The sequence below is a fragment of the Anas acuta genome, chromosome 17 (genome assembly GCF_963932015.1).
Source record: "Anas acuta chromosome 17, bAnaAcu1.1, whole genome shotgun sequence".
Taxonomy (NCBI): domain Eukaryota; kingdom Metazoa; phylum Chordata; class Aves; order Anseriformes; family Anatidae; genus Anas; species Anas acuta.
Window position 1 is genome coordinate 10,930,312 of NC_088995.1, and position 16,300 is coordinate 10,946,611.

General features: G+C 37.9%; 1 protein-coding gene across 19 annotated transcripts in view; it reads right to left on the minus strand.

The window, feature by feature from the left end:
- Window positions 1-15,809, minus strand: part of ARVCF (ARVCF delta catenin family member) — a 270,629-nt gene extending 254,820 nt beyond the window's left edge. For 5 of the 19 annotated variants that reach the window (XM_068701192.1, XM_068701191.1, XM_068701188.1 and 2 more), the window contains exons 1-2: window positions 15,557-15,808; window positions 15,247-15,305 (exon numbers count right to left, since the gene is read on the minus strand). Coding sequence is in view for 1 of the 19 variants with exons in the window: in XM_068701194.1 (XP_068557295.1) it covers window positions 15,247-15,249 (3 nt within the window). In the remaining 18 variants the exon portion in view is untranslated. Of the gene's footprint in view, window positions 1-15,246; window positions 15,444-15,556 lie in introns of those variants that run through there. The other 14 variants (XM_068701197.1, XM_068701199.1, XM_068701196.1 and 11 more) reach the window with 6 other exon arrangements.
- Window positions 15,810-16,300: the final 491 nt, after the last annotated feature.

Here is a 16,300-nt window from a genome sequence, read left to right on the forward strand (position 1 = left end):
TTGAAATAAGACTCTCCACTTGGTACCTACCAGCATATTAGGCTGTGCTGCCTGTTGCAGTGTTCTGTATTGGTGGGAGCTACTTAAATCAATGAGCTTTGAAAATGACAATGGGATGTATAACCATGAATTTTATTGAACATGCCTGCATGCATTAGTAATGACACAGTATGGCCTCTGGGTCCAATAATGCAGAGAGAGCTGGATTCCTTCATCTTCCAATGACTGCTCTAAATTCCCTAGTCAGACAAGTACACACAAAACAGGAAAACATTTTTTCTCTCCTAGATATTACACCTGCTTTGAACCAGTTGGATTTTATCACCTGGTTGTACATCTGGTATGTTTCTTTCCATCTCATAATGTCAAAGACATTTTAAATACTTAATTTGTAATGAAGAGTCTACAATTTACATGCCTTGCCTCCAAAAATACAAGCAAGTAATAATTCTGAGGTGGAACTGGAAGAAACCTGTATCACCTTAAAGATCTTGAAATTTCTATCAGAAATCAGTCATTTGATTTCATGTGAAATTAGAAGAATGCACAAATTGGGTGGTATGGGGGGGTTGTTTTTGTTTTTGTTTTTTCTTTTTATTAGAAAGTCTCAAGTGACATTTACTGTAAGAAGGACAACGCTAACAGGTAGTGACATGTCAAACATTTCCCAAGGAAGAGTCAATTCTGTTCATGAGTCTCCTCCTCTTAAAACACTGTAATTTAGGTGCATTCAGTCAAACTACACCTGAGTGAAGAGGAGAGAAATAAGTATCTGGTAGATAAACACAAATACTAAAACTCTGTAATTGTTACATTTGTACATAATTCCTTCCTTATTTTATATTCATTAGAAGAAAATGCCTTGAGAGATTTCTTTTCCCCATTAGAATTCGCCAACTTGCTGTAAATATTTTATATCTGTGCAGCTCCTAGAGTCACTAAATAATCAATCTTGTACTTTAAAATAAGGAATCCTACTTAAGGGTCTTTAAAACAAACAAACAAACAAAAAAAAAACACATTTTCATTCTGGGCTCCCCACACACTGTGTGCACCTACAATTTGTATCTATATTGTAGGATCCTCCTAATTAGATTGCATTTCTTTGAGTCAGAAAAAAAAAAAAGTGACAGTCTAAGCCTTACAGTTCTTTGAAAGATGTCCTAGTAGGTCAAATGGTGTGTATATTAGGGCTCTGTGATCCATCTGACACAAGTAAGATATGGTTGGTCAATGTTTCAGATGCCCTCAGTAATGAAAATCAAAGCAATGGATATTGATTCCATTCACATCCATCTCAAAATGGTAAATAAAAGTATGCTCTCTGTATAGCAGTCTCACATATACATGCAGATATATTTAATAAATCTACAGATAGCAGAAAGGTCTGATTTCAATCGGACAGTATGTGAAATACTTATTTTATTAACTGAGCTACTATACAGACAGTAAAGCTGCTGAAATCTCTAAATCATTCGTACTCATAAATTTAACTGAAGTCAGAAACCCTTGGAAGATCAGGACTTTTCCTACAGATTACAGCTCAAGCTTTGTCTACTTCTGAAACAATAACTCTGGTCTTTAACAGATACCTGTATTAATGTGTTGATGCTCATACAACACCAATATAAAATGTTGGTTTACCACTTCTAAACAAAGAAAAAACAAAAACTAACAAAATCTCTCCTCTGTGCAAGCAGCAGCTTTCCCCTAGACTTCAACCCCTTTTCACAGGAAATAGTTTGTATTTATTCTGCAATTCTCATTAGTCTTTCCCCTCTTCTGTGGTACCATGACAAACAACAGATTTCTTTTTTTTTTTTTTTTAGGCCTCTGAATGCCTAAAAAGCTAGCTTTCTCTCAAAGGCCCAGCTTGCTGCACCATCAGTGGAACCTTGCAGTACAATCACATACACACTACATTTCCAGTCTACAGCTTCTTTTTCCCAACTACGCTGTTGCAACAGACACCACTGCATTTGGCACATGTAAGCTCTTTCACCACAGGGATCAGTAGCCAATTTGTTTAATAAAGTAAACCAGCACTTTTAAAATACAGTGGTAGTCACCCATTATTCTACAGGTATAAAACCTGTAGCACAAAAGCCAAAACCAACAAGAAGCCAATACATAGTTTTATTTATGCACTGATTGCCTATTGACAATTGTTCTCATTCTCTCAGTCCAACTAATGCCCCTCTCATGACAGAGAAATCACTTTCACTGTTTCCATTTCCTGGCTAGTATGCTAGCATTCCCTAATACATAAATCCCTCCCTCTTTTTTATGGCCCTGAAATGGTGAGTGTTACTGAGGTCAATATCGGAGAGTTTTCTAGTAAAAAGCAAAACAGAAATGTCACACAATACTGAGCTTAGTTATTCTATTTGAGTATCTGTTGGGATGTTCCCTATCTAAAGTATTGCTTTCTCTCTTGTACCTGGTTCTTTATAGAAGCTCCTTCATTATGTCTGACAGAAAAAACAATGAAACACAGCGTATTAGGTTACATCAGAGAAGCAAAACGACTTCCCTTTAAATACACACACATTTTTAGTAAACTTACAGACTTTTAAAGTCTGTAGACCTAGCTTGGATTTCGTCAGCAAAAGGAAAAAAAAATAGTCAACTACCTAAGAACTGGAAGAGCTGTATGTGGAAAAGGACCATGTAATATTAAGATGTAACAGTGAACTGTATTCTGTAGGAGGAGGAAGTTATTAATACCAGGGTACGCAACAACAGAAGAACTACAACTGGATTTCAGCATGGTACTCTGAAGATCCATAATAGAGAAAGACTGACTAGGCATATATATGAACTACTGCAACTATCTGAAAACAAACTGCCCATTTTATGAGCAGAGAAGAAGAGTTCGGACTTTTAGTCCAGCACAACGATGGCTGAAAGGAGACAGAATCATTCTCACTAAATACATTTAACATGCAATTCTCAGGGAGAGGAGTCACTGAAGCACAAAACCAAATCACTAAGAACTAGCTAAATAAAATAAATAAATTGAGGTATGGATAATTTTTTTAACCATCAGAATTATGAGTAATGGGAAGCAGACATTACATGGAAGGTGCTGAAAAGGCAGAAGAGCAGCAGGATTGTCCAGGCTCAGAGGGAAGCCCACAAGCTAAACTTCAGCAAAATCATTTGCTTAACTCTACAGCTCAGGCTTCTACCATGACAAATGAATGCTATAACATACCTGCAGTTCAGAGATCATTCTTTTAGATGTAGCTGCTATGTATTACTTTATTCTCCTAAAACACTAAAGCCAGGCACTTGGCTGAAGAAATGCAGATCAAAGTTATAGCATCTATACAAATTCATACTTGAAAAAAAAAGAGATACCAATTTCCTTAAGCGTAAGAAAGGGAAGGAAGTGCTAAACTCAGCCTACTGTCTCAGATTTATGAGGTTCTGAGGTGCAGCTGACTCAGGAACCATGACATATGCTATGGTAAGGACTATATTACCAGAACAAGTATAATGCAGTTCATCGTGATCTGATGTCCCAGGATCTGTATCTGTAGTCTCTGCCATTATTGCACTTAAATATTGAGAATTAGGGTCCTTGGAAAAGAAAACAGCAGAGAGACAAGTGAAATAACTTATTCTAATATTAGCAGAAGGGAAAATGTGATTGAAGGAGACCTTTGATTGCTATAAAACATTCCAGTTTGAAGCAGACTTTGTATGCCATATGGACAAATCTTGCAGAGGATGGACCAGACGATCTATTATGTCTTTCCTGTATGATTTAACTTCTAACTTGTTTTCTGACACTTTAGTTCCAAAGCTTTTCCACTCTCTGCCATATCTCTGTGAGATTCAGTTCAACAAGAAGCTTTTGCATCTTATTTTGATGTTAATAAATTATGTGGTGAGTTCAACAACTGAAGTTCAATCTGTGTAAATTAGTGTTAAACAACTTACTTCCTGATGAAAACACAGAATTAAGTCCTTCAAATATCAATGCAGAAAATGAGATAAGAAGTTACAGAATGTATAGCTTTGGTTGCCAGAAAAACGATACTTCTTTGCACTGCTCCCCTGCGTTGGTTATATCCTTCATACATTCCAGAACATTTATCTTGAGAAACTTTCAAGTTCTTCCTACTCCTCTGTGGCACAAAGAGATGGCTTTTACTTTTTTTTATATTCAGACATAGGATGTGAAGTAAATTTCTCACTTAAGACATAAAAAGATTTAATCCAAAAGTAAGGGAGAGAATACAAGGTCAAAATAATATGGGAAAGTAAAACATCCCATAGGACAGGGCTTAAAAACATTCACAGTACTATCAGCCAATGTTAAGGTTACCAACATCGCTACCCTCCTACAGAGAGGGAAATGAGAAGAATTTGCTAAATATAGATAGAACTGTTTGGAAGGATGTCTATCCTTACTAGCACATTCATCTGTTTAACTGTGGGCAATATAGCCTGCTACACAGCCTGAAGCAAGTGTGGATGTTCAATATTCTCCAAATTATACAATCTAAAATGAGATCGGACTTAATTCCACAGTTTACAATTGCATAAAGGGAAACTTTTATGACACTTTTCAGTTTTAACTACCTCTGAATTTCTTCAGTCAGATTTGGGAATGTTCTAAATGCTTTCAAAACTGAGTGGATTTTTATACAAGCATGCTGAAAAAGGCCATAGGATTCTCGTGTTCACTTTATGGCCGGAATTCGTCCAAATCTTAGGAATTTCGGTAGCTAATGAGATATCACAGAAGTATACAAATATATTTGGACATAGAAAGCCCTCTAGAATAAGCAAAGTAAAAATCAAGTTTTATGCTAAAAGGTCTTCATAATCAGGTAGTCTGAGGTATCTGACATTTTTCTCAAATTGATTTGGGTGTTTTTTAAATAATTCTAATAACCCAATTCTTTAAACATACCTATCAATACAACTTACCACAACAACCCATCTTTATTTGAAAACAAAAGCTGAAACATCCTCATAAGCCTAAAAGAAACAAAGAAGTTTGTACCTTTGGAAAGATCCCAATACCTAATTCCCTAGTTTCAATGACAGTATCATAAAGGAATGTAATGGAATTTAACAGGGTCTGGGTGCTAAATCCCTTTAAGAATCTGGGCCTAAATTCCAAAGGGACCACTGAAAACTCCTTGGCCAAGGTATCATCTATAAATCACAGAAAGGTTCTCATACAGTCCTTCTACTCAGAATTCATTCACTACAGACCTTCCTTCAAATGAAATATAAACAAGCCAGGCTGCAAACCGCATCAGATCTCTGCACCTTGTCAGCTGAAGGTCCAACAGTTCAAGAAATTTTTCACTGTCTCCTCAGTAAGTCTCAGAAAGAGCACAATGGTAACCATTCAGAAATTTAAAACTTTGCATTCGGAAGAGAATAAATATGTTCAAACATCCCTTGGAAAACAAAATCTTCCATTATTTCTTGAGCATCTAAATGCAATTACTTGCCTAGCACTGAGAAGAGATTAACTTTTATACGTGGAATAATATTTAATGTTTGTTAACTCTCAACTTCAAAATTGCTAGCAATGCATAACAATTTTGTCATTGGGATCCATGTTAGACAAGTAACATTAGATCTTCCCAGACAGCTAAGGAATATAACAAAGTTCTGTTAAACATCAGTTCTTTAGTCCCATAAAAATACAGTTTCTGAAATTCAGCTATCATAGTTTCTCTGCTCCAAAACAGTGTAAAATGTGTTGTGGTGTCATGAATCAAAGGAGGCAGTTATTCCCTTGGGCAGACAGATTAACATGGGATAGAATTCAGAAACCCTACCATCACCACAGTAAGTAGTCTGTAAAAGCAGAAGATTCCATTTATCACCTACATGAACATGCCAGCACAAAAAACTGGTTAAAAAAGTTAATATGGCAAATACTCTTCCAAGAAAATAGCCCCAGTTTTGTATAGGACAAAATATAGGCAGAAAACACGTGCTCAAGAACTAGAGGGTTAACTCACGAATACTACCCTACAGAAATTGCCTAGGGAACCATTCTGTCGGGATTTCATTTTTTTCTTACTTTGGGACTCTTCTTTCAGCACCAAGCAACAAAGCAAAGTATACAATATTCTATTACATAAAAAGAATGTAATAACTTTAACTTGGTTAAACTTAGCTCAAGCATAGTATGGACACATTTCACTTAACTAACCCTGTGCTGAGCTCCTTAGTACTGAGTCTTGAACATTTAAAGCACAGACCAGCTCTTTTATACTTCAAGTGATTCTACAGCCTACAGTTTTGGTATAATACTATGAAACTAAAGACGGGTAATAAATAAGATCTAGAAGTTAACCAGGAATTAGGATTTTATTTGATAATCTGAAGAACAGAAAATTTGAAGGCATTCATATTTCTGTAAATTATACTGAGATTACTCCTGTTGACAAACTGTAGATATATTTGGATGGTTAACACCATGAGAATAGAAGGCAGTGCATCAAGACAGCTAGTATGTGCAGTACTTGTAAATTGAAGTTTTTTTGTCTGACATTCGAATGAAGATTTAGAGTACATATCAATCTGCATGAGCAATTGAATTTGAAGACTTATATAGACTTCACATGCCAAGAGTATTAGCAAAACATAGTTAAAGTTTTCTCATCATGCTTAAAACCTACAAGAGATTTTATTCAATATAGATACACAGTAATTTTCCCTTGGACTCATGGTTAATCATCTGATCAACAAAATAAAAATGTACATCCAGGAATCCAGGTATTACTTTCAAGGAATATTGTAATTCCCAAATTCCTACTCAAATTACACCCAAATTCCTACCTTCTGTTTAATCTCACTGATTTTAGTCTTACAAAAGAAAATCAGAGGATAGCATCAATCTTTTAAAACATGTTTCTCAGTTAGCAAAAGACAAAAAGATGTATCATTATTAAGAGAAAATTACATTCCAGTTTAAGGAGGGAACTGGAGTGAAGGTTACCGTACTGAAAAAGGATTTCTACCAAGAGTTCAAACTTATGGATTAGACAATTCAATAAGATTCCACTGCCACATCACATTAAAAACAACGTCTTACCTACACCTCTAAATACTGCCCCAGGAGAGGAAACGTGGTTTTTTACTTCCATTATCTTTCAGCCTGCAGTAGGGAAGTGCCTTGGTCCTGAATCAGAACCCACAGGAATTTAGCAAGTGCTATTTCTGCTTGTAGTGAAATCTTTGATATGTAATTTACATCTTGATATGTCATCATTTCTTGGTATTTAACTTAGTAACAGCTTCTCTGAAGTAGAGATTTTATTACATAAATTATGGAAGTAGCAGGCTGGGGGTAGTGAAGGCAGCATAAATTCCTGAATCAATACAAAATATGTCGCTGGTAGTAGTTGCTATTCTATGCAGGTGTGTTATTGATCACACTCATAATGGTCTCACTTCAGCTGCTGTCAATAACTCACTAGTTGTATTGTCACACTGAATTAAAGAAGTACCAGACTAAAAGTATGCGAAGTTACACCAACATGGCTTGACCCAGCCTGTGGTGCAAAGAAGCAGAACACCGCCAGTTTAAATTAGGATTCATGTTTGACACTTCAGCTGACATTACATTGATAAAATAAAGTCAAATGTGATATTTATTCAGGTGGAAGAAGAGATTGTTCCTTAAACATACTGGCAAAATCTTAAATTTAGAGCTACTACATATAATAAAACTAGTCATTTAATACTTTGGGACCATTACTGGGTACACTTACCGACACGTGAAACTGAATTTAAGTTTTATGGGGAGTTATTGTCATTTTACTGATCAATATGAATGAAACTTTCTTGCATCAGACTAAGAGCTGTAACAATAATGTTAAATTATTCTGCCTAGTTGTTTTTTTTTAGGTGTTCGTTTCTAAATCAAAACTTGATAGCAACATACAATAGCAGAATTGTAACTGTAAGCCAAAGACTTGCGAAGCAGTGAAAAGTTAAATATAGATGTTATTATGAACTGTTTCTTACAATTGTGATGTTAGCATATGTAAGCATTTTTCTTGTACATACTTCAGAGATGACAAATAGCAAAACAAGAGAGCTCGCTGTCATTGCCTGGTTTATTGAAATGGAGAAACAGACCCAGACATGAGGCAAAAGATTTCCTACTTCCATGAATCTGATCTGTATGCTATTTTAACCCATTGCAAAGGATCGAGATGTTAGTAGGACTGTATCTCAAAGACCAGAGTATCACTACCAATGTCTATACCAACAAATTGTTCTGTACACATTCTAGAGAAGCATGGCAACATTAAATAAAATTTTGATTTCCTTGAAAAAACACTATTTTAAAGAAACACTGTCTAAAAGAGACACTATATATTTCTTGTTGATACTTGAGGGACTTAACAAACCCAATATGTACACTAAGTCATGATCATGCCCACCTTTTTCTCCATACACATTCTTGTCAAAGGCTGCCCTCTCTTTGCCAGAAAAAAAGCAAAATAGACACAAACTCTAGCAGTAGCTGTCTTACTGATCCTATTGAATTGCTATGAGTGATGTTAGTACGTATCACAAGAAACCCAACGAATCAACAGAATTCTTACACATTTCTGACAGCTGCACAAAATGGACAAACTAATTTTTTCCCTTCAATCTCATACAATTAACCTCATAGGTAAGATGTATGAACAATTGTCTAAAATAAAAATAAAAATAAAAATAAATCCCACAGTCAACCCATCAATGAGTAATACCCATCATGTAATAGTCGTTGAAAGTTTTGATGTGTACATGCCAAGAAAAACATTCATGCCACCTCACTTTCAGCACCAGACATGTGCGTTTAAGTTAGGATGTTAATCTCCATATAGAATCCATATTTGCTACTCAGAAGAAAGGGAGGGAAACTCTCCTTCAAGTTGCCAATTATAACACTTGATTCAGACTCAGTTGATTGAATCAACTTCTAGATAAGTCTGTCTCTATACAGTTTTCAATTGCAGACAGAAGTGGCACATCTCAGACTCTCCTCCCCAAAGACAGTCCACACTTTATGAAATATATTTGAAGTCATTCTGCAATCCACTGTGCTCTGGGGAATCTCTGTAACCTTTGCGACTCCACATACTGTCAAATGATTATTACTTTATAATTTAAAATCTGCAAAAATAGGTTTACCCAATATCACTACATTCATTCAGCTCTCAAGCAGTCAATCCAGCTGACGTGGACATTGTTGAGTAGAGAGCATTGCAATACAGTCTCTTAGCCATAGGAATAATCCAGTGAAAGTCTATGTGGTCTCTTCTGTCACTGACCTGAAAGGGAGTTACTTAGCATTTTGTCACTACACAAATTAAATATGCAGTGTTTACTGTAACAAGGAGGTCCCATGAAAGAACTATACTGTTTATGCTTCCAACTCTCGGATAGAAATTATATCACCAGAGCAGATGAAAACCAGGCAATTAAATTTCCAGCAATCACAGAATTGTAGGGGTTGGAAGCGACCTCGAGGGATCATCGGGTCCAACCCCCAAACGGTAGCTCTGGTTTCACTAACTTCGCATTACAACAAACGTAGATCAATTAAGACTTTGTTACAGCAACAAGTTAAGACAGCATTTTTCTGTACCAAACAAAAGAGTGAATATTTCTAAACTTTTTTTTTGTTCTGTTTTTAATTTCTGCTATCATAAAAGCAAATAGGCAGATGTGATACAAAACCCAGGTCCTGATTTTTCTGGACTGTACTTAAAATTAAGCTACTGCTCTGCACCTCAAAGGAAGTCAATGTCAACTGTTCCTGTACGAATCCTTGGAAGGATTGCTTCATTAGATAACTCAAAATATACCCAACTGAGAATAGGAGTGTTAACATCAAGCCCCTGAGAAGTCCATTCTCAAGAGTGCCTATGCAAAAGAAGCACTAACACCTAATCCTATACAACCAAATTAATAAATCTTGAAGAAAATAAGGAAAAAAAAATTACTTTGGGTAAGTACGCACTGGCAGGACTGTACCTAAACTGATTTACTTACTTTTTCCCCTCTCACTTGCAATGTTTAAGCTGTAACTCTTCAGTAATGTATTTGAAAAGACAATAAATGCTTCACAACTCTTAAATAAACCGTAAATAGCTAAACAGTAATTGTTCTGGAGGACAAAAGCCCGTTGGCAAGGCACTAGACTTCAAGCTTCCAATAGCTTATGATAGCAATAAGAAGGCAAGCAAAATAAATAATAAAAATAAAATTGTCAAAGATACCTTGACAGCGTCCTTTTAATCTTCAGCAAACTTGAGATGTCATGTAAGCACCGAAGCAGCAAAGAGACGATACTGCTTAGATAGCAAAATCTCAATTTCTCCCTGACCTACAAATCATAAACTAATAGATATGTGGTGCACTGGCATACATCCACACTGTAGCTCATGGAAATCCTGTTGCAGCTTCTGAAACAAAATCCAAGTCCACTGAGATGCAGGAAAACCTTAACTAGAAACAACATCAACTGAAGCATGCACAGAAGATTTTGACACTGCAGTCAAGGACCTCTCAGAACAAAGACTGCAAACTGTTCAAAAACTACCATCCTAGCTGTAGAGATAAAGCATACTGTACATATTCAGAAACACAGAAAGGTCTTCCCAGGGCAATACAAACTGGAAGTGAAGAACAGTAACACAATCCACCCCATGCATTTCTGGTGGATCTTAGTATCTTGTTATACTGCCACCAGTAGTGTGACCAGAGTTAGCTTCTTGTTACAGACACCAAGACTCAAACCAGTCTGCTATAACCAAAGACTGTCATCACTGATGACAAGATTTCTGCCATTACTGTTCATGATTAATGATTCCCGTGAAATTTTACAAAACACAGTACTATCACTAAGTAGTAAGGATGTTCTATACAGGCAGAACAGTATTTTCCTTTCGAAAAACATTTTGCTAACCCAGTATGATGTAATTATTTCCAATCCATTCCAATACTGATTTCTCCACAGCTTTCATGTCACTGTAGCAATAGCTCTAGTTCATGGTTCCATTTTTTCTATACTATTACGTTACATCCTAAATGCAGTTTTATTTATTTTTCGAAGTGAACTAGTGTCTTAAAGAGTGCTAAATTTTTAAGATGAGAGATTTACTTTTCATCACATCAATTTGGAAAGGGAAATACAATCTCTTCAGGTTTCTCAAGTGTGCTTTGCTTTGTCTTTAAAATGGCAGAACCATTTCTTATGCTGGAAATTGTTTCTTTCACACATCAACACAGATTTGAGATCTCCAAGACTGCAACGAATGTGAGGACTCATCTATCAGCATCTAGATGACAACAAACCTCTCTGAACAGCCATTAAACAAATGTTGGAAGAAAATTACTTTCTTGGGATACTTGGACTGCAATCTGTGATCTAAATACAACAACTTTAGACTTTCTAAATATATGCAATTACTCAACTTTGCTTGTTGTAATTAATATCAGCTGATTACAGAGGATTAAGATTTGTACTACCAGACCAAGAAATCCTTCAAAAAAGTATTCAGGGAGATGGAGAACTGCACATGTTCAGGCTCACAGGTTCATTCCCCAGTATACTATTCCTAATAACCATTTTCTAGATTGTACGAGAAATCTGCACTTGAGAAAACACAGATTGAAAACACTGACTTTGGTTTCCCAGGTTAACTCCTCAGAAGGCCCGATTTTGAAAGATATGATTAAGCAAATCGCTTTGACTTCATTGTGGTGAGCCTCTTAAAGCCAACTTTAGATGGCTTTTATTTGCCATCAGTGACTTTTATGTAGATTGGATGACAAAACTACAATTCTACAGTAAAATAAGAAGGTATAAAAACAGTATCAATTTTTACAGAATTGGATAAAATAAATTAAATAAAGCCAGGGGTATAATGGTCCCTTGCTTAGTTAAGATTCACTATTTTCACAAAGAGGGCATTTGTTTCAGTAGAGGTGTGCTCCCATTAACGACACCTATTGTTAGAAGATGTATTCAATTGTGTTCTTTAAAGGAATGAGCAGTGTCTAGATATGAGCTTCATCAGCTAAATCGAAGTGTTCTCTAAAAGAGATTAAAATATTTTAAAATACCATACATACATATATTCCTAGTTAATTTCTTTTATGTTTTTTGTTCCCAGGATTTACTGATGTCTAGAGAGGCACGTGTTTTGATAGGTCAAAATGTCACAGTATTCTGAAACACAATGGCGGTCAGTAAGTCTAATCAGGACTCTAAAATGACTATTTTCTTATGTACTTAATATAAGTTACTGATGAATAACAGATGCTGTCCACTTACTATTAAATGATTAGCCATGTGTATACACTAAAAATGCTACTTCTTGAAAACGTGACTGCTAGAAGCCTGACTTCCAGCCTTTCAAAAGATTGGCTCTCACTTAACTGAGCAGCCTGTTCTTCCAAAACTGTAGAAAAAAGAGGCATAAGATGAATTAGATTCACTAGAACTAGGCAACTTATTTGTCTTGCGCTCTACTTCAAATGAATGTGACCTAAGCTAATGCAGATGATCTAGACCCCTAGAACCTCAGCACAGAGAACCAAAATTAGCTTTATGGCTTGTTTCATGTTGCATATAAAATGCAAGGGTAGGAGCAAAAGCACTAACAGGGAACAAAAAAATTCACTTTTTTCGGATATTGAGATATGCAGCTAACTTTCTTGCTTCAGCACACACGTAAACCACATACAATCTGGAATTTAAGAGTATACTTTAATTAATCTCCCAGTTCTTATTTTAATGTTTTAGCACTATCATGGCTTTATGCCCTTTTCTAAAGAAAATATGTTTGCGAAGTTACATGTACATCCTAAGTATTTTGCATTATAGAAAGAACACTTTTTCTAAAAACTCAGGGATTTTAATAATTAAAAAAAAAATGCAGTTCTAGGTGACTCATATGAAGTCAAATGACCTTACTGAATCCAGCACATCTGATAAATTATTTCCCTGTCCATACTGGTGTAAACTGGAGTTGGCCTTTTTCCTCTTTCTTCTGTAGAGACTGGCAAGAAAGTGAAAATTTTAACCTAACCTTTCAGCTTTGATGATTACTTTGATAGCTATTAGGAAGAGAATGCACTCACATTGGACAAGATACCACTATACTTTAGTGAAAATGTGAAGAGAGAAGCTAAATGTAATCTCACACTTAGCTGCTTCAGCATCTGTTTACAATGCTTGTGTCGATGACTTGTACTCACATAATAAAATATTAAGAGCAACAAATTATAAGCCTGGTACCACAAGAATTCTAACAGGTTTTCCTCACAGTGCATTCATTCAGACATTCAGACATTAGCCAAAATCCACAAAAACGCTGCAGATATATGCTGCATTACATAAAATCAAATACAGAAGCTTAGTCTTATAAACCTATAATATGCATGTAGATGGTCATCAAGACAAGGCATCTCCTCTAAACTGCAGTTTAAAGAAAATCTACAAAAAAAGGCAGAAATTTTGCCATTTCTAGTGCAGTGTCCTAACTCAATACAATGGGAATTTGTCTCTATTTACAACTCTTATCAGTTCTTCCAATATTCAAGAATTGCTAAGACTAAAATCCACTGCAGGGATTTTCAATGAACAGATGAAAATCAAAGAAGGGAGCAATTTTTCATCAATTCTAGCTAAATATCAGGTCAAATGTATGGTTTTATTAATTGAATTTCAGTTTGAATAACATTGACAGCAACTATGGCATAGAAAATAAAATCAAAGTCAACTTTGTAAAGATCACCAATGTCAAATAAAATACGTTCTAAGCATCTTTGAACAATAGATGAGGATAAACTATGCAGTGAAACTATGCAGACAAACTGTATTGTTCTTCTAAACCTTGCCCTCCTAATACATTCCTTTAGCCAAGCAATGGAAAGATAAACCCATTTACCTAATGGAGCATATAATTTAAATATTTCAGACAGGCATTTAGAGATGTTGCTTAAAATAAATTTAACAGCGATCTATCCAAATAGTTTGCATGATGAAGAGCAAAGCATAGCTCACAACTTATTTTTTTCCTGTAGGAACTCTGAACTATCCAGCCCTTTCAGTTACTTTAAAGTAATACAACATATAGACAGTGATTAATAGAACAAAACATTTTTTTTTTCCAAAGCAGATTTAACGTGAAGCTGCAGTTTTCTCTATTGCAGTGCCTTGCAACATTTCTAAAGCCGCTAAAATTTCAGGTCTTACTACTGCACCATGCAGTCCTCTGCAATTTTATAAACAAAATACGTTTAAATTTCTGGATGCTTACAGGGATAATGTACTTAATACAGACCGCAACACTTCATCCACAAAATGATACTATCAGCCAATGTCAATATTCTGTCACTTCGGATTGTGATTTTTACCATAAATCATTCTCATTAGTCCAAAACATTGTTATTTCCCCACAAATGTGTATCTAGTGTCTAAAATATTAGAATCAAAACAGGTCTTTGCTTGACTTAAATATCAGCTTAGGTTTTTTTTTTTTTTACATGCTAAGAATCACATTTTGTATTGTGACCTGCCTAAAGCACAACGGTAGACAGTAAAAAGCCAAGTATACGTTGCAAGAATTCCTCCTTCCATATACACAAACAAGTGCCTCCATTAAAAAAAAAAAAAAAGAAAAAGAAAAAAGAGAGAGAGTCTTTGCTACATGTATGCTCGAACCGAACATTTGAGAGAGTTGTTCAAGTTTTGAAACCATTAGATTTTAATCATTCCCAGCAGTACTGCAGAGAAAATGAAAAGAAGAAAAAAAATCTAACTTTGGCTCTTAACTTTGTAACGGATTTCATATTTGTGAAGAAATAGGTTAGTTCTGTTTGGTCTTTGCTATAAAGAGACTCATCCCCTATGCATGCCACAAATAACCTGAGCAATGACTTCCCTCCATGACAAGAACTGGACATCATATTGCAGGATTAACACAATGCTGGTTTGTTCAGGAGTTGCTTCTGTGTGTGGTTAGCATATGTAATTTTTTAGCTTTTCACATACATCAACTCCTCCTTGCGTATCTCACCATGAACTGATGAAGGCTGTTAAACCCTGAAGAGCAATCTTTAGCAAACAAAGAAGACCGGTCTGCAACCGTGATGTACAATCATCCCAAACGTACTACACCCTCCGAGAACCTCTCACAGCAAATAGCCTGGCAACCTCACCCATTTCCCCAATCCCACCGCTCTGCTCACCATCTCCTCCGTCTTCTCCTATTCCTCTGTCTTCAGCCTATTTTCCTTGCCTCTGCCGGCTTCGCGGTATCACAGGGAGGCGGGTGTACCAAAAAAAAAAAAAAAAAAAAAAACTCTTCAATAAAACACTCGGCAGCCGCTGGGCAGCACATCAACGAGCCCCTCGCCCTCCTCCTCTGCCGGCTGCCGTCTCCCGGAGCTCCCCGCCCGCCGCTCGCCGCTCCCGCCCCCCCCAGCCCCGCGGGCTCCCGGCCCCGCGCATCCTCCGCGGGGAGCTGCGGGGCTGCGCCAGCCCCCGCCGCCTCCTCACCGCCGGGCGGCTTTCCCCCCCCCGCCGCCACGTTCCCGGTTACAAAGGGTGCCCGGGACCGTCTGTATCGGGGGGGAGGACTCGGTGACCCTCTCCCCGCGTTGCCTTATGCTCTGACTGCTCTTGGCACCGTTGTTGCAGCAGCCGGGGGGGGGGGGGCTCCCCTCGCACGGGGCCCCCGCTGCCGCCCCCCCGCCGCCTCAGGGGGATCCCCGGGGCGAGGCCGCGGGCTCAGCCTCAGGCCGCACCGGTGCCGTCTCCTCAACTCTTTTTTTTTTTTTTTTTTTTTTTTAAAAGCCGGGCACAGTCGTTCTTCAACATTCACACTTGGGGGAAGGGAAGGATCCGTGCGCCCCCCCCCCGCCGCCACCACACGGCGGCCAGCGGAGGGCAGCAGCGCGGCCGCTCGCTCCCCTCAGCGGTGCCCGCCCGCGGCCGCCTCACGGAGCAGCGGGTTCCTCCCGCGCCGCCAATTTTCCGATTGGACGGCGCCTTCGCGATCGCGCCCAGCAACCGCAACCTCATTGGTGCGTTCCCGCCCAGACCCGCCCCTCTGGCTGGACGCTCCGAAGCCCATTGGCTGGTGGGGCTGTCCGTCCGAGCGGGGCCGGGCGTGTGGCAGGGAACCCGCTGGCCGCCTGCGGTGCCCCGCGGCTGCTGCGCGGTGACTGCCCCCGGCCTCCCGTGGGATAAACCGCGGGGATGTGCCCCTGAAGGGCCCGAGTCACGCCCTGCCACCTCCCC